The 26,399-nt window shown below is 52.9% G+C and overlaps 1 protein-coding gene across 1 annotated transcript in view; it reads left to right on the plus strand.

Moving 5' to 3' along the window:
* The first annotated feature begins 7,883 nt into the window (after window positions 1-7,883).
* Window positions 7,884-26,399, plus strand: part of SPIRE2 (spire type actin nucleation factor 2) — a 38,628-nt gene continuing 20,112 nt past the window's right edge. Inside the window, exons 1-2 of the mRNA XM_047078991.1 lie at window positions 7,884-8,203; window positions 21,170-21,213. Coding sequence (XP_046934947.1) covers window positions 7,933-8,203; window positions 21,170-21,213 — 315 coding nt within the window. The 5' untranslated portion in view covers window positions 7,884-7,932. The remainder of the gene's footprint in view (window positions 8,204-21,169; window positions 21,214-26,399) is intronic.

Raw genomic sequence — 26,399 nt, forward strand, 5'->3', positions numbered from 1 at the left:
TTGCTGTGATAGGCACTGGGTGTTCTACATAAGTGATAAGCCACAGAATTCTACTTCTGAAACCAATATTGCACTGTGTGTTAACTAACTAGAATTTTAATAAAAAATTGAAGAAAAAAAGAGATAAAAGTATGTTTATTTAATGGATTCAAGGGTTGTCTTGATCACATCATCTTTTATTGCTTTACTCAGAAAATTATCTTTTTTCTAAGTTTATTTTGAGAGAGAGAGAGAGAGAGAGAGAGAGAGAATGAGCAGGGGAGGGACAGAGAGAGAGGGAGACAGAATCCCAAGCAGGCTCCATGCCGTCAGCTCGAACATGGGGCCAGATCCCATGAACCGTGAGAGCGTGACCTGAGCCAAAACCACGAGTTGGACGCTCGGTCGTCCGAGCCACCCAGGTGCCCCAACTCAGGAAATTCTTTAGAAGAATTAGCTTTTCTTTATTTCTTCTCTCTCTCTCTCTCTCTCTCTCTCTCTCTTTTCCCTTCAGCACACGGTGGTATGTAATGTAATAATTACTACTACGGTTTGGTAGCACAACCTTGATCCGTGCTAAGGTCCCGGCAGTTTTGCTCCCTATAGGGTTATATGGCAGCCCCTGGAAAGAACTGTCCATGTCCTACCCTGAAATCTGTAAATGTGATCTTATTTGGAAATAGGGTCTTTGCAGACGCAACTAATGAAGGGTCTTGAAATGAGATCATTCTGGACTGTCTAGAGTGGGTCCTAAATCCAATGACAGGTATCCCTTCATTCACTGCTATACCCTTAGCAGTTAGAACACTGTCTAGCACTTAGAAATGGATACATAAATACTTGTTGAATTGAATAATTTTTTAAAAGAATCTGTTGTTCAGCTTTACTTTAATAAGAGAAATGGAAATTAAGCCACTCTTCACCCATCAAAGATTCAAAAGTGTAATCATACACTGTGAACTTAGGCAAGCAGGCCCCGCCCAACATTACCAGTGGGGAACTGGTACAGCCTCCGTGAGAGCTGCTTTAATAATACTTATAAAAATTCTGAATGTGTATATCCTTCAAGTCAGCAAATCCATTTCCTAGAATTTGGAGTGAACACACAGAGGGGCGGCTCAGTCAGTTAAGTGTCTGCTTCAGCTCAGGTCATGATCTCTAGGTTCGTGGGTTCAAGCCCCACATGGAGCTCTGTGCTGACAGCTTGGAGCCTGGAGCCTGCTTCAGATTCTGTGTTTCCTTCTCTCTCTGCCCCTCCCCCGCTCGCGCTCTGTCTCTGTCTCTTCAAAATAAATAAACATTAAAGAAAATTGTACTGAACACATATAAAAGGATAAATGTCAACTGTACTCCCACAGTGTCTGAGGTACTTGGAACAGCAGTATTAAGCCCAGAAAATCCTGGCCATCATGGAGCCCATGCTATGTATAAGGCTATTCACTCAAGACTGGGAACATCCTACGTGCCCACCAGTAGGGAACTGGACGGGGAGATTATGGCGTCCCCACGAAGGGATATGCAGTTGCACAGACAGGTGCAGAGGGTCCTTACACACTGATATCAACCACTCCCCCCACACCGATGAATGGAGAAGCAGAGCACAGGACAAGGTGTATGATGTGCCTCTCTCTGTGTGAAAAGGGGATGTGTATGTTTGCAGCAGGCGTGTGGCATTTCTGGAAGGACCGATAAAAGATCAGTCACGGTGACTGCCGGGGGCCAGTGTGTGGTTGAAGACTTCTCAATCTTTGCACATCAAGTCCTGTCAAATTAGCCAACACCAATTTGCACAGTTATTTCTATATTCTTACAGAGTTCAGGCCCCACACAGGCATCTGAGGCTCATCCTATCATCAAGATAATTGTCACTTGTGATGTAAAATTTCCTTTGCTCCAGGCTGAGAAAGATGTGATGAGAGAGAGAGAGAGAGAGAGAGAGAGAGAGAGAGAGGTTCATACAGCAGCTAGTGTTTGAGTAATAATTTGGAAAGTCCCGGACTCATTTTTAACCATCCTGCATTACCTGTTCATAACATAAATAAATTCAAACTTTGTAAATGACCTTGAATGTCTTCGGTGGGAAGCAAATAGTGTCCTCAAGTATTTACCCCTGATCCCCCCTCCTTGTCCTGTGACACACAGAACGGCCCTGCCTGCTGTCTATGACCTCCTAGGGTTTCCTCAGTCATCTTGGCTTAGCTCTGGAACTTTAGTCCCCATTCTGTGCTCTGACTTCCTCCTCCTCTTCCCTTTCCCTCCTGCTTTCTCCGTCTGTTCGGGCTCAGCCACGTGAGCCTCTGTGTCTTCACAACTACTAGCCTTCAAGGAACGCCCAGGCCCAGGGTCCTTCCCTCGGGACTGTCCTGCGCTCCCTTTCAGAGATGAAACACAGCCGGGCTCTATCTGACACCCATGGGATTCATGGCCTTTATCATCATCCCAAAATAAACCTAACGTACAAAACCACTGCCTATCAAGTTTCAGCTTTTCCTCCCAGACCCCTGAGCCTTGCCTGGCTGCAAGGAGCATGACAAAGGGGACATTCAGGGGCCTCTGAACTGCGGCCACAGGGGGCCTGGGTGCTCACTGCCCTGTGTATGGGTTCCTCGGGGAAAAGCTGACCTGCTTTTCAATCGGAAGTGGAGTAAGGTGTGGGCAGAGAGAAACTCTGCACTTCGCTTGCCACAGGTGAAGCGGTTCTCCCTGTGTCTAGGGGAATAGAACTGCCCGTGCACTTGACCCGCTCTGAACTTTGTCTCAGAACACGCAGAGCACTCTCGTGATGCCACCCTGGACCCCGGAGCCCTGTACTGCTCTCCTGGAATCATGTAACTGTAATCCACAAGCGCACCTGGGAATCCAGCCCCAACTTATCTTTTTGAACCCCAGGAGCCTAAAATTAGGACTCTGTAGCTTCTGTGTCTGCAAAGATGCTCAGAGGTGTTTTGTTTTGTTTTTTTTTTATTTTTTTTTAATGTTTATTTTTGAGAGAGTACAAGTGGGATAGGGGCAGAGAGATAGGGAGACAGGGGATCCTAAGTGGTCTCTACACTGACAGCAGAGAACCTGACGTGGGGCTCAAAGTCGGGAACCATGAGGTCATGACCTGAGGTAAAGTCGGACACTGAACCAACTGAGCCACTCAGGTGCCCCTTTTCAAAAAAATTTTAAAGTTTATTTTCTTATTTTGAGAGATAGAGCACAAGCATGAGTGAGTGGGGAAGGGGCAGGGAGGAGTGGTGGAAAGAGAAAGACAGAGAGAGATTGATTGAGAGTCACAAGGAGGCTCCACACTGCCAGCGTGCAGCCCTATGCGGGGCTCAAACTCAGGAGCCATGAGCTCAGTCCCTGAGCCGAAATCAAGAATCAGACGCTTAACTGACTGAGTCATCCAGGGGATCTATGGCTAACTGCAGTTGTGAGCCACCCACCCCTCCAACTGCACTCCCACGGTACGGGCACGATCTACATAAGGCCCCTGCAAAGCATCAAACACACGGTTAAAAACAGCATAACCAGTGGGGCTCCCTGCTCACATCAAGCACCTGTACCACATCCATTTATGTGGAGTGCTATTATTCGCTCACAAGGGGCAGGGAGGGACATCAGTGGGTTTTCTACTGGTCCTTCCCAGGCAGAAGACATCAATGCTTGGTGCTCCCCAGTGTTGTGAACATGAACAGCCTACCCCATAGAGTGAACATTTGGGGAGCATCTTTGCTAATGTGATGAATTGATAAGTAACTCTCCAATTCCAAGCATTGGTGGTTGGTCAATGCACTAAGTGTTCCTATCCTGTCCCCAAGCACAGCAGCCAAGAGAGGGAGATGCAGAATCCGAAGCAGGCTCCAGGCTTCGAGCTGTCAGCACAGAGCCTGATGCGGGGCTCGAACTCACAGACCACGAGATCATGACCTGAGCTGAAGTCGGACGCTTCACCGACTGAGCCACCCAGGTGCCCCTTCACTACCTTTTATCAAAAGTGTGGGCTGGGGGAGTGCCTGGGTGGCTCATCTGGAGAGCGTGCTTGAGATTCTCCCTCTGCTCCCCTCTGCTTGTGTTCTCTCTCTCTCTCTCTCTCTCTCTCAAAAATAAATAATTAAACTTAAAAAAAAAAAAAAGTATGGGCTGGGCTTGGTACTCCCCCACAGGAAGGACATGGTTATCTTGACTGTGACTTGTGACTAACAGATAGAACTTGTCACTGCACCCAGAGTTCCCACCACCCAGGTGAGAAGTCGGGTGCGCCCAGTTGCTAGAGCCACGGGAAAATTTTATCAGGTTTCTCTTCCAGTGGATTCATGCCTCATTTCTTATTATTGGCTTAGAAGCTGCTCTTGGGCACCCTGTCTACAAGCTTAGAATCCCTCTCACTGCTGCCAGCACCCTTAGGCCAATGTCAGCCTTCCTCCTCACTGTAGGCCCATATCTACGTCTCATCCGGTACTTTCTGGGAGGCTGCGTGCATAAATGACCTAGGAGAATAAACGATGTAGTTTCTACAAACATCTAGAGAATTGACTGATGCTTCTGGTCCCTCATTTTGGTCACGGCTAAGGGGACAAAGCTTGAAACATCAAGAGATAAGTACTCTTTCAGCATATGGATTTGGTTTGATTTCCATCATGCTGTTTTGCATAGCCAAAGCACTGTAAATCTTATAATTTAAAAATAAATTACTTCGGCATCTGGGTGGCTCAGTCTGTTCAGCATCTTATTAGGTTTCGGCTCAGGTCGTGATCTCACAGTTTGTGAATTCAAGCCCCGCGTTGGGCTCTGTGCTGACAGCTCAGAGCCGGAGGCTGCTTTGGATTCTGTGTCTCCCTCTCTCTCTGTCCCTCCTCTACTTGTGCTTTCTCTCTCAAAAGTAAATAAATAAACATTAAAAATTTTAAAAAAGGGGGGGAGCACCTGAGTGGCTCAGTTGGTTCAGCATATGGTATCAACTCAGGTAATGATCTTGCAGTTTGTGAGTTCGAGCCCCACATCCGGCTTGCTGCTGTCAGTGCAGAGCCTGCTTTAGATCTTCTGTTCCCCTCGCTCTCCTCCTCCACTGTCACTCTCAAAAATAAATAAAACATTAAAAAAAATTTTTTTTAACTTTTATTTTTTATTTTTAAATTTTTTTTTCAACGTTTTTTTTTTAATTTATTTTTGGGACAGAAAGAGACAGAGCATGAACGGGGGAGGGGCAGAGAGAGAGGGAGACACAGAATCGGAAGCAGGCTCCAGGCTCCGAGCCATCAGCCCAGAGCCTGACGCGGGGCTCGAACTCACGGACCGCGAGATCGTGACCTGAGCTGAAGTCGGACGCTTAACCGACTGCGCCACCCAGGCGCCCCAAAATTTTTTTTAACTTTTAAAATAAAAAAATAAAAATAAATTACTTAAGGAGCTCCTTGTTGGCTCAGTCAGTAGAGCATGTGACTCTGGGTCTTGGGGTTGTGAGTTCAAGAGATTACTTAGGAAAGAATAATCTTAAAAATAAATAAATGAATAGCTTAAGAACAAAAAAAAAAAAGGAAAAAAGATAAAGAGAACCTAACTTTTTTTTTAATGTTATTTATTTGAGAGAGAGGCAGAGTGCTAGTGGGGGAGGGGCAGAGAGAGAGAGAGAGACACACACAGAATCCGAAGCAGGTTCCAGGCTCAGCACAGAGCCTCACATGGGGCTCAGACTCATGAACCGTGAGATCATGACCTGAGCCAAAGTCAGACGCTTAACTGACTGAGCCACCCAGGTGCCCCTAGAACCTAACTTTTATAAAATCCCAGTAAAATCCCTGTTCTGAATCTTTCTGGCTAATGTCTTGGAAGGTGCTCAGGGACTCCTGAAAGAACAGAGCCAGATCAGAAAGAGTATTGTCATCTCACACAGGTGAACTCAAGGGCCACTAGTCAGCTAGGTATGAGTCCACTACACGAGGCCCCTTAGCAAGGCCCATGCTCATCAAATAAGATCCTAAAACCATGTGGTCAATTAGGGAAATCTGAGACCCTTTGAAGAACGGGGAAGGAACGTCTTGCTACAACCTAACCGGCTTCCAATCAAAGTGATTATCACCTTCCGCTCTGTCCACTCACTGCACCTAAGGGTGCCCCTCCTGAGGGTGCCCCTGGCTCCTGGAAGGGGAGGGGTCAGCCAGGCTGTGGTGGGAGCAATGGCCCTGGTTTCTGAAGAGTTGGTGGTGAGAGCTACATGACCAGAGGTGTTGTGAATGGAAGTCTTTATTTCCCTGGAATCTGAAGGCAAAAACCACTCCTTGTTTGGGCCCACTGTGTTGGGAGAGGAGTTTCCAGATCACATACACCTGGCATCGTGTGACTTGAGGCAGGAACTTTCCTAAACCACTGTGCAGAAGCTACTGCTTGTGCATTAAGTAGGACTCTTCCCTGAAGGTTTCTTGCTACTGCTGTCCTAAAGTAGCCGTGAAATTTCTCGCTCACCCTATTGTACCCATGGTTGGTGGGGTGGGGGGTAACGAGCAAAGGCCAGACAGGAAGATTAACCTGAGTCCTAGGTTCTTTGCACAATTTATTCAGGAGATAGGATATTCCTCCACCCCATGTCTCTACTTTTCCTTCTACAAAGCACCAATGCTGTTATTTTTGGCTGTGTAAGCTTGGTGAACTGAAAGTTGCCCAGCTGTTGAATGTAAAAACTTTTGGCACAATTCATCTTTATCAAATTCCTTTCTGTTCGAAAATTATACATCCAGATGGGATGATGTGACATTAGGGCCCCAGGGGGCAGCCTACACCCCTCACCAAGTGCCCATCCCCTTTCCCCAAAGTGGAAATTGCCACCTTGCTGTGGCGATCCCCTCTTCCCAGGGACCCAGGTTTGGGGCCAGTCGCCTTAAGGCCAACTATTTTCCAATTGCATTTGGGCCCTGCTATCCTGACCCAGTTACAACTATGGCTCAGGAGGTCTCGGGATTTGCGTGAGTAAAGTTACTTGTGTGCCGGGGTGCCGCCCCTCCCGTGAGTGAGCTGGCTTGGAATGCAGGCACAGATAACTTTCAAGTGAGAGCTCCGCCTCTGTTTATTTTTCTGGGAGACACTCGAGCATTTAATCCAGACTTGGGTCTCCTGCTACAAAGGGTCCTTCATCGAATACTTCATAGCGCAGGGTCTCCCTGGCTCACATCGCTCTGTAGTAAGTGACCTCTTGAGGTCACCTTGCCAGCCGGCCCCCACAGAGGCCACTGCAGGCATTTGCTCCTCCGAACCAAAATCGGATGTGTGTTTGTGCGGGGTGGGGGTGGGGGGTTCACATGCCTCTTCACCGTCTCCCGCATTCCAGCATCAATAGTGCCCGAGGCCCCCAATCACTGCAGTGTCTTGGACGGGGTGCCTCCTTACACAAGCGTCAGAGAGCCTGGGGAGCGCGCCTCCCTCCCGCCCCGGCTCTGCGCGCCCAGCCACCCCGCACCTCCCCCACTCCGCCTGGCCCGCCCGGTCCCCCCAGGGCCGGGAGCGCAGCCTTCCCAGCCTCCCTCCCCACCCGCCACACCGCGCCCCTCCCCACCCGCCACGCCGCGCCCCTCCCCACCCGCCACGCCGCGCCCCTCCCCACCCGCCACGCCGCGCCCCTCCCCACCCGCCACGCCGCGCCCCTCCCCACCCGCCACGCCGCGCCCCTCCCCACCCGCCACGCCGCGCCCCTCCCCACCCGCCACGCCGCGCCCCTCCCCACCCGCCACACCGCGCCCCTCCCCTCTGCGCCCTGCGCCCCCCCCCCCGCCACCGGACCGGCGCCCCTCCCCCCTCGCTCCCGCGCCGGCCCCGCCCTCACCTGCGGCCGCTGCGCGGGGCGGGGCCGCCCGAGGATGACAAAGCAGCGGCCGGCGGCGCGGGACCCGCCCCCCGCGCTCGGCGGGTGCGTCGGCCGCCCCGGCGCGGCTGTTATGGAAACAGGCCGGGCGCGCAGGAGGCGATAATGGGGCGGCCATGGCCCGGGCCGGCAGCTCCAGCGGCGACGCGGCCGCGGGGGAGCGGGCCGGGGGCGCGGGGCGGCCCGAGCCGTGGGAGCTGTCCCTGGAGGAGGTGCTGAAGGCGTACGAACAGCCCATCAACGAGGAGCAGGCGTGGGCCGTGTGCTTCCAGGGCTGCCGCGGGCTGCGGGGCGCGCCGGGCGGCGGGCGGCGCATCCGGGACACGGCCGACATCCTCCTGCGCCGGGACGGCTCGGTCAGCGCGCGGCGGGAGCCAGGGCCCGCGGGTGAGGGCCGGCGGGCGCGCGGGGGTGTGGCCGGGCGCGCGGGCCGCTCCGGGGGGCGGGGGTGGGGGCCGGGGAGCGCGCGCGCGGGGTGTGGGGGGATGGGCTGCGACCCTCCCCTCTCCTCGGCCCTCTCCTCCTCTCCCCTCCTCTCTTCTCCTCTCCTCCCCCTCTCCCCCCCTCTCCTCTCCCCCCTTCTCTCCCCCCTTCTCCTCTCCTCTCTCTCCTCCTCTCACCTCTCCTCTCCTGTCCTTTCTCGTCCTCTGCTGGGTGCGAGCCCTCTCCGTCCCCACCCTCCCTCTCGTGGACCCGAAGCCCCCTCTCTGCACCCTCCCTTTCTGGAACGGCGCCCCCTTCCACACCCTCCGAGTCCTGAACCCCTGCAGGAGCCCCCTTTCGTACCCTTCCACACCCTTCCTTTGCTGGACGGCTTCTCCCCATCCTTCTCTCTCTCACCTGGTGTTGGGATACCCCCTCCCTTTCCTAGAACCCTCCGCCGACCATCCTCTGGTTGCCGGCGGGCAGCCTGCGGTTCGCGTATTTAACTCACAGGAGAAGGATTTTGGCTTTTGATGGTTGAGTACCTTCCATAGACCCAATTCTGCCTCTCCTACCCCCACCTCTCCCCACCTGGCGCTGGTTCCTTCTGCTTTGGGGTCTGTAGCCCTCAGTCTTTTTCATCCATTGATTCCTGGTGTGGAACCCTTGTTGCTGGGTGACTGCAGATGCCTTACGCTGGAAAGGAACGAATGAATGTCTTCTTGGAGCTTTTTTTCGTGGAGGTGAAGGTCTAAGGAGGAAGCTGTGTCTTCTTTGGAATCTGCTGAATTTACCAGTTTCCTGGGTTTAATAGCAAGAAGAGTGTGTAAAATTTTGGGAACAGTCTGCTTGGTTTTCCTGCTCTTAATCATCAAGAACAAATAATCCCTTGAAAGATATTTGAAGTCTACTCAAAATAGTGAATCTAAGTGATTCTTAGCCTCTTTCTTAGGAAAAAAAATAACATATTTTCTTCCCTGGAGAACTGTACTACTGGTCTAGAGCATATGGTGATTAAAAAAAAATTTTTTTTTTGATGTTTATTTATTTTTGAGAGAGAGAGCGCAAGCAGGGCAGGGGCACAGAGAGAGAGACACACACAGAATCCAAAGCAGGTTCCAGGCTCCGAGCTGTGAGCACAGAGCCCAACGTGGGCTTGAACCCATGAACTGTGGAGACCATGACCTGAGCCGAAGTCAGACGCTCAAGTGACTGAGCCACCCAGGCACCCCTAGAATGTTGGGTGATATTAACCCAAAAGCTAATACTGTGTAGGAAACACAAAGGCCCGCTCTGTGTGCTGGAGGAGAGCTGGGCCCTCTCTAGTCCTGAGACTATGGTTTGCACGAGTCCTCATGGAGGACACGAAAGGACCAGCACAAAGCTGCATAGGAGCTATAGCTGCTCTGGTCACAGGAGGGTCTGTTGAACCCGCCCTGCGACCATCACTCTATTTCTCCCAAAGTCCTTCTCAGCCCTGTGCCCCGCTCCTACCTCCCTCTACACCTTTGCTATGAGACATTTGCAAGTTTCTGTATTTCGTACACAAAGCACCAAGATATTTGACAGGTGAAAACAGTGAGTAGACACTCAAATGGTATTATTCCCATTTTACCAGTTAAGCTGAGGCTCAGGCTTCCCCAAAGCTGCACAGAGAGGAAGGATTTGGATTCAGCCTCCAGCTCTTGATGTTTGCGTGCAAGGTCGATCCCCGTAGGTGGGCCTGAGAGGCTTGCCCTTGCTGAAGGGCCTTATCCCCGCCCTCCTGCAGGGGTTGGGCGGGGGGGGCGGCAGCTAGACTCTGCATATTCACAAAGAGCTTTTCTCCTGAAGCTATAGATTCCTCCCTGTGTCCCTCTCCATCCCTGGAGGTAACAATGTATGGGGTGCCTGGGTGGCTCAGTCGGTTAAGCAGTTAAGCCTCTGCCTTCAGCTCAGGTCATGATCTCGTGGTTCGTGGTTCCTGGGTTTGAGCCCTGCGTCAGGGTATCTGCTGTCGGTGCAGAGCCGGTCTTTGGATCCTCTGTCTCCCCCTCTCTCTCCGCCCCTCCCCCACTCACATTCTTTCTCTCAAAAAGTAAATAAACATTAAAATAATTAATAAGAAAAGAGTGGGGCGCCTGGGTGGCGCAGTCGGTTAAGCGTCCGACTTCAGCCAGGTCACGATCTCGCGATCTTGCGGGATCTCGCGATCTCGCGGTCCGTGAGTTCGAGCCCCGCGTCGGGCTCTGGGCTGATGGCTCGGAGCCTGGAGCCTGTTTCCGATTCTGTGTCTCCCTCTCTCTCTGCCCCTCCCCCGTTCATGCCCTGTCTCTCTCTGTCCCAAAAATAAATAAACGTTGAAAAAAAAATTAAAAAAAAAAAAGAAAAGAAAAGAGTATAACCCAAGATGTGGCTCCTGGCACCACAGAGCGGGACGGGACTCTAGGGGCCTGCCTGGTCTGACCCTCTGATTTTAAAGATTGGAAAACTGAGGTACAGAGTGGTAGCTGGTTAGCAGAGAGCGCAGCTCTCACAGAGAAGTACAGCTCTGTGTGAGAACTGGGAGAGAGTCAAGCCATGTTTCTCATTGGTCCTCCAAAATGCACCTTGATGGCTAACGTTGTTGGGAGTCACCAAGCTCCCTCCAGTTCCCAGGATGTGTCAGCTCCTACTTCCTGCTGCCTCTACACCCACAACCAGGCCAGAGATCCAGGCTGGGGTTTCAGGCTCACACCTGGCCTCTCTGTGGAGACTTACGAGCCCAGGACATCAGGAAGCCCAGTTCCATTTTCCGTTCAAGGCAGTCTTTGGTTTCGCTCATAAACGTGTCTCATAAAGGTGGATAAGAGATGTGACGTGCTGGTCTGTAAAGATAAGGGAGAGTGGATTGCCCTGAACTTTCTCTTCAGTCTTGTTGAGCTTTCTTGAATCAGCTGAAACTTTAGACCAACTGCCCTCAAGGGTGGCTAATCCACCATTTCGCTGGCACTTGAGTGGTGAATTCACTGAAGGATAGGTGTTTATTTCTTGCCGTAAAAAGCAATCGGGAAAATCAGCATCTTTTAATGTTACCTCACCTGGTCCCTCGGTACAAAGTGCTGGTAAATCTAGCCTTAAGTAAGTGTTTAAAATAACTTTAAAGGAATCCGCAAAAAAAAAAACCAAACCACATTTTGGGGAATGATTAATGTATGAGCATACATCTCGCCTCTAACAGCGAAGTGGAAACAAATCCTAACCTTTAGTCTGAAGACTTCATAACTGCTTGGAGTACTTTTTTTTAAGTGGGGAAAACGTGTTAACGTGAAGTTATTTTTTTTTTAAGTTTATTTTATTTATTTTGAGAGAGAGAGAGAGAGAGAGAGAGAGCGAGCACATGTGAGTGGGTGGGGGGGGAGGGGCAGGGAGAATCCTAAGCAGGCTCCCAGTTGTCAGCATGGGATCATGACCTGAGTCGAAACAGAGTCAGTCGGTCACTTAACTGACTGAGCCACCCAGGCGCCCCACATGGGAAGTTATTTTTAAGAGGCCATTATTGAAACCTCTTGATGGGGAAAGGGTTCCTTTTTTTTTTTTTTTTTTTTTTTTTAATTGAGGCAGGAAACTCTGTTAGGCATCGATGTGAATGCCTGTGTGGAGCCGTTCCCCGGGGCACAGCTAATTCCCTAAGTGCAGCTTGGTCAGTGATCCTGTGACCCTGGAATGCTTTTAGTGGCTTTTGTCCACCTGATGCTGTCCTGGGCACTTCCCCCCAGGAGAGTGACTGCTTCCCTTCCCCGTGTTTGGCTGTCACCTCAATGGAAAGACCGTCTGCCTTTCTGGCCTACCACTGCTCGGGAAACGCTTCTCCAGGCACCGGGCTGTCCACCATAACTCTCTTGGGCAGGCAGAGGTGGGACATGAATGTGGGTAGAGGTGTGTCTGAGACGGGAGTGAGCTCATCACCTCCCACCTTCCCCCTCCTGTGGATGCTAAGGCACACACTGCCCTATTATTTTGATTTTTTTTTTTTCTTGTCAGTTTTGGTACTAAAACTTTTCACAGGCCCTACTTTTCAGCTTGGGCGCCGCACGTGACCTGTCCACCGGGCCCCATCTGCCTCTCCAGCCCCTTCTTGTTCCTTCCTCTTCTGCCTGGAGGCCAGCTGCCCCCATGGCCCCCATAGCGTTGGCACCTGCCCGCAGGGTAGGGCTCTCGGAGTGGCCACCACTGCACAGACCCAGGGCCCTCCCACTCATCTCATTTTCAGCCCCGAGGTTCAAACACAGGAACGATTGATAGTCTGTCGTGCATTGGATGGTGGTGTCCTGTGTCATGAGCTCTATGGGGCTTGGAATTCTTTTTTTTTTTTTTTTTCCAGAAATGTTTGTTTATTTCTTGTGAGAGAGAGGGAGTGTGAACAGGGAGGGGGCGGCAGAGAGAGAGGGAGAAAAAATCCCAAGCGGGCTCTGCGCTGCCAGCACAGAGCCTGATGTGGGGCTCAAACTCATGAACCATGAGATCAAGACCCCAGCTGAAATCAAGAGTCAGACACTCAACTGACTGAGCCCCCCAGGTGCCTTGGGCTCGGAATTCTCTCTTCCACCTCGGCCTGGCAGCGAGAGCAGCAGCCGAGTTTGGCATCTCACCATCACCAGTGCCCCCCTCCTCCATAAACTGGTGTGCTGGTAGCACATGCTGGGGAGGGGTGAGGACGAGTGAGGGAACACCAGTACAGAGCCCTGGGCCCGGGAAGTGTGTGTGCACACAGGCACAACACACACACACACACACACACACACACACACACAGATGCCCCCTCGTTCGTTGTCTCTGCAGTGCTCTGCACAAGTACGGGGGGCTGCTGGCCCCGCTGTGGATGTTCCTTCCGGTCTCCTGGCCCAGTGCGTCCTCTCCCTTTCCCACAGGGTGGGATCCGTGGCCACTAGGATTGGCTCTGGGCCGCTGGTTTGGGAGTCCCCCTAGTCCTGTGGGCTTTAGGTGTTCAAGCTGGACTCCATAGACCTCACTGGGAGGTCGCCTCCTGAGTGACTGAGGACCTTCTCTTTAGCTTGCCTGTATTTTTTTTATTATTTATTATTTTTAATGTTTATTTTTGAGAAAGAGAGAGAGTGTGTGTGTATGTGTGTGTGAATAGGGGAGGGGCAGAGAGACGGTGACCGAGGATCCAAGCAGGCTTCGAGCTGTCAGCACAGAACCTGACTCGGGGCCTGAACCCATGAACTGTGAGATCATGACCTGAGCCAAAGTCGGACGCTGAACCGACTGAGCCCCCCAGGCGCCTCGTTGCCAGTATTTTTTTTAAATGGCATTTGCACAGATGAAGGTGGATGAGTGTCCAGTGATGTTGTCCCCTGATATGCTGGGCAGAAGTGAGAGCTGGTTGGAAAGATGAAATCCTGCTTCCCTCGTCACAAGTCTCCTCACAGTCAGAATATTTCTGGCTGAAACTCTCAGGTCCTGCTCCTTCTCCCACCAGTGCTGTCTGTGCTGCCCGCCCTTGCTATCACACAGGACCCTTGGCATTTGGGGACTCTTTGTGCCTTGGTTATGCTTTGTGAGGGTCACCCAGGCAAGGCGCGGTGTGGAGATGAAGCCCAGCCACCCAGGGACAGGTGGGCACTTTGCTTTACAATCCAGGGTGGCAGCGGCTGACATTTTCAGGCTCTTGCAAGAATGTGCTGGGCCCGCTCATGTTTACGCCTCTGACGCTGTTCTGATCCCCATTGCACAGATGAGAAAACTTGTTCACGAAGCAACCATCTCGTCACCTAGTGGGGAGGGGTGGGGGCAGGACTGGGAGTGAGGACTGCGGCCTGGCCTCGGGGAGTTACTCCTCTTCTTTGCACCTCACGGGCTGTGCTAAGCCTTGGACGTGCCTGGTGTGGTAAAGCACTGGGTGTCACAGGAGTGGCAGTGAGTCTCCTGTCTCTGTTTGTACCTCGCCCAGCAGCCCTCCAGGTGCACGTGAGTGCCTTCACAGGATTTCGGGTCCTAGTGTTCGGAAGAGGAAGGGGCTCTGTAGAGTGCACCTGGTCAGGGTCCCGTGCGCATTTCTCGGTGATGTAAAACATCGTCCATGTGCCCTGTGACCTTCCTGGCCTCTACCTGGGGAGGGTGTGAGCGCTGGGAAGGACACCTGCCTGGGTGTGACTGTGTGAGCCAGGTGTTTGTAGATCTCATTCCTGATTCAGTCTCACCTCTGAGCAGAGATTACCTCACAGGAAGGCGTCCCCCAATAAGCCGTGCTCTCTGTCCAGACATCTGTGAGCCTGGGGCTGGCTGTCACAGATGACCAAGAGAAGCCTGTGTGGCCACTTTGGCTGGCCCAGTACCTAACTGGCCATTTGCAGCCTCTGCCCTGTGCTCTTAGGAGAGGTTGAAGCTGTCAAGGTGTCTTTGGGGTCCCTGTGTACCCTCGAGATTGGCTTATGAGACAATCAGGGCCCTGGTCACCCCCACTGCAACCCCCACCACCCAGGTTTTCACAAAGAAGGGGTTCTCTGTCCCCTGTGATGGAATCAACTATCTTCTCACTTGGGCACTAGGGGGTGACCTGTGGGGGCCGGAAGTATGTGAGTGGCTCCCACAAAGGAAGCATTGTGGTATTGGTTGGTCTGGTCCTGGGATGTGGCCATTTGAACAAATATGCCAGTGAGTATCAGCTGCAGGAAGGCGCCAGGGTTTCGCTCTGATCCTGTTTGACTCCTCAGAGGGAGTTTGACCTCCAATGAGGACCTAGTCAAGGAGGAAACTTGCCTGGAAACGGCAGCCCAGTAATTAGGCAAATCAGCATGCGTGGAGTCCGGGGCTCCTGTCACTGTCTTAGCTCCGCCTGGGAACCCCACTTGTTCGGTGTCGAGGGCATCTGGGTCTGCAAAGGAGAGAAGGCAGAACGGTTTACAAGCAGGGGATAAGGGTTTCCTTTGGCTGCTGTAAACAAGTTACACAAGCTCACTGCTCAAAACAGCTCGAATTTATTCTGTTACAGTCGGAGAAGCCAGAAGTCCAGGATAATGTCTTTGCCTTAAGGTCAGCAGATTAGCAGCCTTACTCCCAAATGCTACCCCAGTCCCCTTGCAACTTAACATAACACGTCCACAGGTCCCGGGGATTGGAATGTGGACAGGTTGGGGGCCATTATTCGGCCCACCGTGGAGGGGAAAGTCACATGGGTAGAATGGTCACTGTTCTGTCACCTGGATTCCATCATCAGTGACATCAGAACACTGGTTCTGGAATTACGTTCCATCTAATGCTTTACAGGGGCTGTTCTCACTTGAGTCCAGCGGTGGGTGTGACAGACCCTCAGATTGCTAGGTCTCACCCTGATGAGCCCGATTCTGCCTGGGGCTGGGGTGGCCCTAAGATCTGCATTTTCAGCAGGTTCCCCATGATGCTGCTGCTGCTGGTTCCAGGACCCACTCTGTGGCCCCCAGTCGACCGTGTGTGGTTTCCCCAGGCCACACTCTGTGTTGGGACACCCCCAGGGCCAAGACTCCTTTCACTTGAGGTGACTGGGATGGTCAGTGAGCGAGGGGGACAACGCACGGTCTGGGTGTTGGCTTCAGAGCCAGGCTAACCGTGGATTGGATCTCAGCCAGGTGACCTTGGCCAAGTTCCTCACCCTTTCCGGGCTACGCAGTGGGGCAGCGGGGAGGACTACAGGAGGGGATCCCTGAAGAGCACTCAGGGAGTGCAAGTAAGCCATCCTTAGGCGAGCGGGGAGGAACGCCTCCGAACGTACTGCATTTCAAGGCTGCGGCCCCGTGTGCTGTGGCCAATGAGTGGGGCCTTCCCGGGCTTAGCCCCAGGGCACACTGGCGGGCACTGGGTGGGGAAGTTCTGCAGGAGCAGAGGAACGCCGACCGTTCCCTCACCAGGACTGTGTGAAAGTGCAAGGGTTAACTGATCCTTACGCTTGCATTGTGGGAGTTCTCTGGCCCACACGCATTTCCCTAACTCGGGTCTTTCCTGGAATTGATTCGGGTGACGTTGGTCCTGGGTCCTTGCTGCTGGGCGAGGACACCCCACCCTGCGGTGTCAGTTCGCGGAGAAGCAGGTGGGTGTCAGCCAGAGCCTGTGGAGGTGAGCACGGGCGGAAGTGAAACGGAGGCTGGGGGACACGGGCGCCGTTGCCCCACGGAGCTCTCTGTTTGCTTTGCAAACACACAACTTCCCAGTCTTGAGCAGGCATTTTCCTCTTAGCTTTGGTTGCTGCCAGCTCGTTTCTAGACACCAGTGCTTGATCTGAGGCATTACTTAATTTAAGTTTTAAAATTTGACATTGAGACAAGCATTTATGGAAGCATATACTAGGTGCCAGATACCACGTGTGTTTTCATTTCTTTTAAGACTTTATTTTTAAGCAGTCTCTATACCCAACATGGGGCTTGAACTCTCAGCGCTGAGGCCAGTGCTCCCCTGACTGAGCCAGCAGGCCCTGTTTTCGTTTAATCTGTATAATCCCCTGTGTGGTAGCCGATAGCTGTTTGGAAAGAGGACTCCAAGGAGGCTCAGAGAGAGCCAGGGACTTGCTCCGGACCACGAGCTCCCGTCCTGGATTGTGAGAGAGCGAGGTGGGTGCTGTGTTCTTGCCACTGTCACGTGCACGGAAATTAATTTCTTAATGCCGTAGCACACGTTCCAATTTCAGAAAGTGTGAAGGCAGCGCGGTGGGAGTCTCCTGCCAGCCTTCTCACAGTAGGAGAAGGCCCGGTGTGTTTTACGTGTTGGCCAGCGTGTGGCAAATAGCGCCCCTTCGCAACTATTCCCCCCAGTAGGGGCTCTGATCTTCTCATTACCAAGGACACCTCCTCCATGTCGGTGGCTGTCCAGTGCCCCCTTGTGCCGACATCATGTCGCGTGTCCGGTGATTGGCTGTTAGGGTGATTGGGGATATTCGCGTGTCCGGCGATTGGCTGTTAGGGAGGCACCACGTGAGTAGACTCTGGTGTCACGGCACCTGAGCACACCTGCTGAATCAAGACAAGCAGGGGTGGTAGTTTTATTTATTTATGTATCTATTGGTTTATTAAAAAGTTTTAATGTTTATTTTTGAGAGAGACAGAGTGCAAGCGAGGGAGGGGCAGAGAGAGGGGGAGACACAGAATCCAAAGCAGGCTCCAGGCTCTGAGCCGTCAGCACAGAGCCCGACGCGGGGATCGAACCCATGAACCGTGAGATCATGACCTGAGCTGAAGTCAGACGCTTCACCGACTGAGCCACCCAGGGGCCCTAATTATTATTTCTTATCTTGAGAGGGAGAGAGCGCATGAGCGGGAGGGGGCAGAAGGAGAGAGAGAGGGCCTTAAGCAGGTTCCAGACTCAGCTCAGAGCCCAACGCGGGGCTCAGTCCCATGACCCTGGGATCACGACCTGAGCCAAAACCAACAGTCGGACGCTCAACTGACTGAATCACGCAGGCGCCCCAGGGCTGAAGTTTTGAGAGATGCTGCAGGCTGCCTTCCTTGGGGTTGTTACCATTTTCCACCAGCGTTGAGTGTGGGCCCTGCAAGGGCCTTGGTCTCCCCACCGTGCTGTTTAGCCGCACGGGGGTACTGAGGAAACAGCCTGAGATCTGGAAAGGCAGGGGCCCCCTGGGCTTGAGCTTGGACCCTGCCCTTTGTGGAGTCTGCATTCATTGTCCATAATGAGGGACCTCGGTGGGGGGGTGGGGGTCCGGCCTGGGAGGCCTAGTGTAGCTGCTGCTTTGGCTGGCCTGCCCCCGACCCCCGCACGTGTGCGGTCTCCTTCTGGGGGGCCGAAGAGGGCGTCTCCTCCATGGCCACTCCCTGTCCTGACCTCAAGCCTAAAGAGAGTCACAGGCAGGATGCCCTTGGTCTGAAACTGGCCGGGAGGTCCTGGCGGTCCTATGGTCATCATAGCACAGTGATGCCGTGCACATCCTCACAGGCTATGGCGCCCTCAGAAGTGTCTGCATCCGTTCGTTACCTCACCTGTTCTTTAAGGTGACACCGTGTGCCTCACCTGTTCTTTGGGTGACGCCGTGGGTTAGCTTGGGCAGGTATTGCCTCCATCCGTAGATAAGGAAATGAGGTCAGAAGCAAGACCCTCAATGTTGTCATCACAGGTGGGAATCTGGGCTGAACTCCTTCCCATACTCCCCACTCAGGCACAGAGGGGTGAGGCTGTCAGACACCTGTCCTACCTCTCGCCCCACCCGCTTGGGGGGGGGGGGACACTTCCTCTGGGAACTCTAGCCTGCGAAGGCCTCACAGACTTCTTCAGATAATCTTTCATGCTACGCTACTGTGACACATGATCATTTCCAAGAAAAGTCCGTAGCGTCTTGGTTTCTCCTCATTTGTCATTTTATACACAAGAAATCGCATCGGCTTTTCTTCTCCTGTGCATCTTGGTGAGGGTGCTCTTCTCGGCAGGGAGGGAGAAGCACCCAGTGGGGGGGCAGCACCATGGAGACCATGCGTCCTGGGTCCAGCCCTACCTCAATGAGACATTGATGGACATGGAGAACCCTTCAGTCCTAGATGCCTCCTGCTTCTGTCTGGGTCTCACTGCTTTCCCTCCAAGACAGTTGTGGGGTTTTTTATGTTTATTATTTTTCAGAGAGAGAGTGTGTGTGGGAGGGGCAGAGAGAGAGAGAGACAGAATCCCAAGCAGGCTCCAGGCTCTGAGCTGTCAGCGCAGAGCACAATGTGGGGCTCGAACCCACGAATCGCGAGATCAGGACCTGAGCCAAAACCAGGAGTCGGATGCTTAACCGACTGAGCCACCCAGGCGCGCCAAGGCGGTTTTTGAAATAAGGAAAAGGGGGTTTGTACAATGCTATGTGATCAGCTTGGTGACAAAGTTACCGTAGCTCCGTGAAGTCATATTTGGGTGTTCTGGGTGGGCAGTTCAGGAGGGTGCACTTTGGGGTCTGGCAGTGCTTGGGAGGGGTCCCCGCTCTGTCATTTTTTAGCTGTGTGGTTTTGTGTAATTTTCTCGATCTGCCTGAGTCTCGGTTTCCTCATCCGTAAGGAGGGAGTCATGGCACCAATCTGTATGTGGTGGCTGTGGATTGAAGCCGTAATGAATCGTTTGTTAGTTGTGCAGCAAAGAGCTGGACACAGTGTCTGCCCTGAACCTCCCAAGGGGACAGCCTTCTCATCAAAACCCAAAGATTGGGCGCCTGGGTGGCGCAGTCGGTTAAGCGTCCGACTTCAGCCAGGTCACGATCTCGCGGTCCGTGAGTTCGAGCCCCGCGTCGGGCTCTGGGCTGATGGCTCAGAGCCTGGAGCCTGTTTCCGATTCTGTGTCTCCCTCTCTCTCTGCCCCTCCCCCGTTCATGCTCTGTCTCTCTCTGTCCCAAAAATAAATAAACGTTGAAAAAAAAAATTAAAAAAAAAAATAATAAAAATAAAAAAAAAAAAAAAGCAAATGCTTATCTTTAAAAAAAAAAAAAAAAAACCCAAAGACTCCCCAAGTCCTTACAACGTGAAGCACAATTAGATTACTAAACACGTACTTTTGTTAACATATGGACTGCTTAAACCGGGGACACAGGCATTAAAATTATTCCAACCAGAAGGCTTCCCATTGACCAGAGGACTGTATGGTGCTCGGTCTGTAAAGGGCACTGAAGGGCTGGCTGGCCCCAACCCTCCCCTTCTTGGTCCTCAGGATGACTCAGGGCCCTGGCCTCTTCCAGGGAGCACCTCTGTTCTGAGTCTGTTTTCTTCTTTCCATTGCCCCAATCCAATCACAGCTACAAACACTCACGGAACTCTCAAACGCGGGCCACAGTCTGCCACCTGCTGCTCACTTCCCGCTCTCTTGATGTTGGAGTGGATGGTTTTCCATTATTTTAATGGATCAGCTCAACACAAACTCTATCTTTGGCAATCTTCCTAGTTCTTAATGGCATTTTGAAAATATTTGTGGAGTTAGCAGGTTCACTTAGCAGAGAATTTCATGGTGTATGTTTTTTTTTTTTTTCATACCCTACCTCATTCCAAAAAGAATTAAGGCAATTCAAGTTCATCTCTTAGCACAGATTCCACCCACATGCTTCATTCAAGGAAGGTTGCAGAAGTAGGTGGGTTTTCTCTGTTTCATCCAGCCTGGCATCTTGAGGGACCCGGGGGGTGGGGTGGGGGGTGGGGGAGCAGCTGGGGCAGATTCCGGGGCCCCTTGGCCTGGCCTCACCACTTACTAGCTGTGACCACTTCCGGGAAATGAGCTCAACATTCTGGACCTCGGTTTCCTCATCTGTGAAATGGGTAACAGAACCACCTACCTCCTGGCTTGTGTACAGATTACAGCAGATGAGCATTTGTAAACACGTTAATTCAGTGCCGTGTTTTAATAATGAAATAAAATACACAGTGCTGAATTGAGCTCCTGGGCTTGAACCCAGAGACTCTGATTCTCTGACGGAGGCGCTGACAGTCTGGGGGCAAATCTCTAAATCTGCAGGTAGCGGCCGGATGCTGGCTTACCCAGCTCAGCTCTTAGCGATTCCAGAGCAAAATCTGTTGTTTCTGTTGAGCCTGGGTTTCTCATCTGACTCTGCTGTGATTCGGGGGCACATTCGGGGGACTGTGAGTTTCAGACCATGAGGTCTTTCCTACGAAGGAGGAGGCTTAACTCATTCTCTCTTGCCTCCAGCCTCCAAGCACGCTTCCCCAGGGGGCCCTGCTTCCCGCTGCGTGGTCACTTTGGGGTGTGACTGCTGTGCGGGGTGTGGGCGGGGTGTGTGTCACTCTCTGGCCCCTCACCTGGATGTCCAGGCCCAAAGATGGGTCTGCAGGTGTCTGTCCAAATGAGTGGCGGCTTGGCCTGTCGAAGCTTTCGGGGGTTCCAGTGGAGAGTGTGGAGGGTATGCCTTATGTCCCTGAGGGGGAAGGTGGGGGGGGGCAGTCCATCTGTTGGTTCCCGGGGATGCTGAGGCGTGTCCTGACTGCCTGTTATCTCCTCTTGCAGAATCCACAACGATGGTGTTGTCACCAGCCAGCTCAGAAGCCCAGGTACCTTTAAAACAATTTTTTTTTTATATATATGAAATTTATTGACAAATTGGTTTCCATACAACACCCAGTGCTCATCCCAAAAGGTGCCCTCCTCAATACCCATCATCCACCCTCCCCTCCCTCCCACCCCCCATCAACCCTCAGTTTGTTCTCAGTTTTTAACAGTCTCTTATGCTTTGGCTCTCTCCCACTCTAACGTCCTTTTTTTTTTTTTTTTTTTCCTTCCTTTAAAACAATTTTTAAGTTTACTTGGTACACATTAAAACTAACACGCGTCGTATAATGTAAATTAGAAAGCATATAAAGTTACACAATTGTTCCCAGGAGGTGGGACACAGACAAAATACTCAAAGACCTTAATCGAAAGGACTTGATGAAGAGAGCGGACAGGTGAGGACAGAGAGCCCACCAGGGCGGTGCGGAACCCGGCAAGCCAGGAGAGCCTGAAGGGGAAGGGCATCGATGACACCCCGTCTGCCTGTCTTCTAGGCCCAGACTCCAGGCTCTGCTTTGCACCGGCCGGGGGAGGGAGCAAAGGTGATGTGGTCTGTAGGCGAGAGCCCCTGGGTGCAGAGTATCAGGCAGAGTGGGTCTGGGGGGCAAACAGGAAAACCAGCCCAGTGGCCAATGTCCAGGAGCCCCTGCCCGACCCAGAATTCAGATCTTCCCAGGAGCACTTCTCTCTGTGTCTCCCTGTCCCATCCACCTGCCCCCCCGGGGAGTTCGTCCCGAACTTGACATTTATCATTCCACCGCCTTTAAGAAAGCTCTATGCAAATGTGTGTTTATGTATTAAGTACAGTGTTACACCAAGGGTAGGGGGTGGTCACAGGCCAAAAGAGGCTACATATTCTGTTGTGGAGAATTTAAAAACAATAATAAAGTCATCCCAGAGTTTTCCTCTTTTTTCTTATTACCACATGCTTGCAGTTTTTTTAATGTGTATTTTGACAGAGGGAGCACTCGAGGTAGGAGGGGCAGAGAGTGAGAGAAAGAGAAAACCCCAAGCAGGCTCCACTCTGTCAGTGCAGGGCCTGACTCAGGGCTCAATCTCTTGGTTCCAAGAGATCATGACCTGAGCCGAAATCAAGAGTCAGACGCTTAACTCACTGAGCCACCCAGGCGCCCCTACATGCTGGCAATCATGTCAGTGATAAGGGGCGCCTGGGTGGCTCAGTCAGTTAAGCGTCTGACTGCGGCTCAGGTCATGGTCTCACGGTTTGTGAGTCCGAGCCCTGCGTCGGGCTCTGTGCTGTCAGTGCACAGCCTGCTTCCGATCTTCTGTGTCTCCCTCTCTCTCTGCCCCTCCCCTGCTTGTTCTCTGTCTCTCTCAGAATAAATAAATAAACTTAAAAAAAAAAAAATCTTAAAAAAAAAATGTCAGTGATAAGATACCCTTCCCAGCAGCACATTGCCTGTGGTTACCGGAGCTCTGAAGCGGTCTGGTGTTGTCACTATATGTTGCTTTCTGTAATTTGTTTTGGAAAAAAGAACAACATGTTTTCAATACTCCTCTCCATTCCTGGTAGGGCTGTCTGCCCTCTGAGTGTTCTGGATACTTTGTTTATCCACGGCCCAGAACACTCTCCCCTGCCTTTCAGATGGTGCAACCAGGGCTGTCCCTACGGCCCAGAGTCCCCAAGTGAGTTTGTATCCGCTACCCAGCATTCCAAAGGAGACCTGTTGTTATCAAGTTTGAAAGTATTTACGAGGTAGATACACACAAACTTTGTACGTGGAGGTCGAATCTGGACTGTTGTGCTGGGGGGCCCAAAAATGAACCATGCCAGCCACTATGGCAGGGCGGCCACTCATGTTAACCCAGATTCTTGCTACTGGCACCGGGGTAAAGCTGGCCTCCTGTGGCTACTGGGCGCCTGTTCAGTTCCTGTAACTCCGGGCAGGTCGGGCTTAGGTTCTGAGACTCTGGCTGGCTGCCCAGATTTTTCCTTATGGGAAAGTACGGGCTCTTTGCCTTTCAGGGAAAGTTTCCAGGGACCGGGCTGGGGCACAGAGAAGCTTTAACAGAGCACCTATCAGATAAGAGGCTCATGTTGGAGTTAACCCTCTAACTCTAGGCCAGCTACGAGGAGAAAGAGGCATGGCTGGGTTGCGGTGATACTCTGCACTGCACCGGGGACTGCGGGGGACTTTCCTACTTGGCCCCTTTGTCTGCCTCCATGCGGTAGGGACCAGGGCAGGGCCGCCCTGGGGTCGGGAGGGTCTCTAGAGCTGAGTGGGCGTGAACCCCCACCATCGTCTCCTTCCTGGCACCTACCTCTGGGCCAAGAAAGAACCAGGGGCAGTTGTAGTCCTGGCGGGTATTAGGGTACTCTCTGGAGATCTCATGCCACAGAGGACTCCCCCTGGCCCTAGCCTTGTGCCCTCCAACTCATGATTTTGGGTGGTGACTTAGGAGCTGGGTCTGTGACCCTCGCCTGCGTAAAGCAGAGATAGGACCGCCTCCAAGTGGGGCTGGGGGCGGCGGAGATGGGTGTTGACTTTGGGCTGGAACTTTGCTCCATTGGAGCCTTGTTCTTCCCAACAGGCCCGCCCCTCCCCCCACGCTGGCCCCCTCCCGGCTCAGGGTGCTTCCTGAGGCACTTCTGCAGGACGAGAAGGCTGTCTTGTCCGCGTCTCCTGCCCAACGTTGGCTCCCTGTGTGTCCTCCTCCAGCTCTGCTTGGGCTGCCCCCACCCTCCGGGCCCCAGGCGGTGGCAATGCAGGAAGTGAAAGGAGATGCCAGAGGGCCCCCCACCCCCTCAGGCCCAGTGGACTTGGGGGTGGAAGGTGAGGGCGTGGCTCCACGAGCCACCACGAGGCCTTCCGTCTTGGCATCGCCGCCAGCAGGTCCCCAGCCCTAAGTCCAGCTTTGCCCGCTGCCAGCAGTGCCCTGAGGTCCTGTGCCTCCCTCCTTACCTAGAAAGCAGCCATTGTCTTGTGAGTTATGTTGTCCCCTAGGTAAGTAACAAAGGGCTCAGAGTAGTTAATGACATGAGAAGAGCCACTGTCATTTTGTATCCGTGTCGTAAAGGGAAGATGTGGAAATACGAAAGCCGTGCGGAGCAGAAGCGGGGACCCTGGAGGTGCCCGCGCCCTCTGTGTTCAGCTGCATGTGGCGCTTTGCTGTGCGAACCGATCCGACCTTTTCAGGGCTGTGTTCCTGTGAGCACGGAGTGTCAGGTGCGGATGGCATTTGAACAGATACACGAGTGACAGTTGGCAGATGCCCTCCAGAGAACACGGATTCCCCAGTTACTAATGGTGGTCCGTGAAAGTAGGGTTTCCTGCCAAGTAAAATTGAGAAGTGCTGAGTGAAGAGGTCTCCCTACTGCAAGACTCACACATTTTTTAACGTGCTAATACGCTTTTAAAAGAATTAATTACGGGGCGCCTGGGTGGCTCAGTGGGTTAAGCGGCCGACTTCGGCTCAGGTCATGATCTTGCGGTCCGTGGGTTCGAGCCCCGTGTCGGGCTCTGTGCTGACAGCTCGGAGCTTGGAGCCTGCTTCAGATTCTGTGTCTCCCTCTCTCTCTGACCCTCCCCTGTTCATGCTCTCTCTCTGTCTCAAAAATAAATAAGTGTTAAAAAAATTTTTTTAAAAAGAATTATGGAGAATTTCACGCACTCACAAACAGTAGCATTGTGGGCCCCAGCCATGCCTGGCTGGGCTCCTGCAGTCACTGTGACACTTGTTTCGGGGGGTAGCCCCTCCTTCTCCCCTCCTTCTCCCCTCCTTCTCCCCTCCTTCTCCCCTCCTTCTCGCCTCCTTCTCCCCTCCTTCTCGCCTCCTTCTCGCCTCCTTCTCCCCTCCTTCTCCCCTCCTTCTCCCCTCCTTCTCCCCTCCTTCTCCCCTCCTTCTCCCCTCCTTCTCGCCTCCTTCTCCCCTCCTTCTCCCCTCCTTCTCGCCTCCTTCTCGCCTCCTTCTCCCCTCCTTCTCCCCTCCTTCTCCCCTCCTTCTCGCCTCCTTCTCCCCTCCTTCTCCCCTCCTTCTCCCCTCCTTCTCGCCTCCTTCTCCCCTCCTTCTCCCCTCCTTCTCCCCTCCTTCTCGCCTCCTTCTCCCCTCCTTCTCGCCTCCTTCTCGCCTCCTTCTCCCCTCCTTCTCCCCTCCTTCTCCCCTCCTTCTCGCCTCCTTCTCCCCTCCTTCTCCCCTCCTTCTCCCCTCCTTCTCGCCTCCTTCTCCCCTCCTTCTCCCCTCCTTCTCGCCTCCTTCTCGCCTCCTTCTCCCCTCCTTCTCCCCTCCTTCTCCCCTCCTTCTCGCCTCCTTCTCGCCTCCTTCTCGCCTCCTTCTCCCCTCCTTCTCCCCTCCTTCTCCCCTCCTTCTCCCCTCCTTCTCCCCTCCTTCTCGCCTCCTTCTCGCCTCCTTCTCCCCTCCTTCTCCCCTCCTTCTCCCCTCCTTCTCCCCTCCTTCTCGCCTCCTTCTCCCCTCCTTCTCCCCTCCTTCTCGCCTCCTTCTCGCCTCCTTCTCGCCTCCTTCTCCCCTCCTTCTCCCCTCCTTCTCCCCTCCTTCTCGCCTCCTTCTCCCCTCCTTCTCCCCTCCTTCTCCCCTCCTTCTCGCCTCCTTCTCCCCTCCTTCTCCCCTCCTTCTCGCCTCCTTCTCGCCTCCTTCTCCCCTCCTTCTCCCCTCCTTCTCCCCTCCTTCTCCCCTCCTTCTCGCCTCCTTCTCCCCTCCTTCTCCCCTCCTTCTCCCCTCCTTCTCGCCTCCTTCTCCCCTCCTTCTCCCCTCCTTCTCGCCTCCTTCTCGCCTCCTTCTCGCCTCCTTCTCGCCTCCTTCTCCCCTCCTTCTCCCCTCCTTCTCCCCTCCTTCGCTCAGGTGCCAGTATCGTTTTGTTCTTTTCTTTTTCGGGTTACATTTATACACATTGAAATTTATGTGGAGTTTAAAATATTTTGGGGTGCCTCGGTGGCACAGTCGGTTAAGTGTCCGACTTCAGCCAGGTCACGATCTCACGGTCCGTGAGTTCGAGCCCCGCGTCAGGCTCTGGGCTGATGGCTTAGAGCCTGGAGCCTGTTTCCGATTCTGTGTGTCCCTCTCTCTGTCCCTCCCCCGTTCATGCTCTGTCTCTCTCTGTCCCAAAAATAAATAAACGTTGAAAAAAAAATTTTTTTAAATATTTTGAAGTGAGAGGATGCCGTTTTTCATGAGTTCAAGTGTCAATACTTTAAAATTTGTAGTTAACTAT

The sequence above is a fragment of the Lynx rufus genome, unplaced genomic scaffold (assembly GCF_022079265.1).
Source record: "Lynx rufus isolate CCGP_SWC_20201006 ecotype Redwood Valley unplaced genomic scaffold, mLynRuf1.p SCAF_16, whole genome shotgun sequence".
NCBI classification, from domain to species: domain Eukaryota; kingdom Metazoa; phylum Chordata; class Mammalia; order Carnivora; family Felidae; genus Lynx; species Lynx rufus.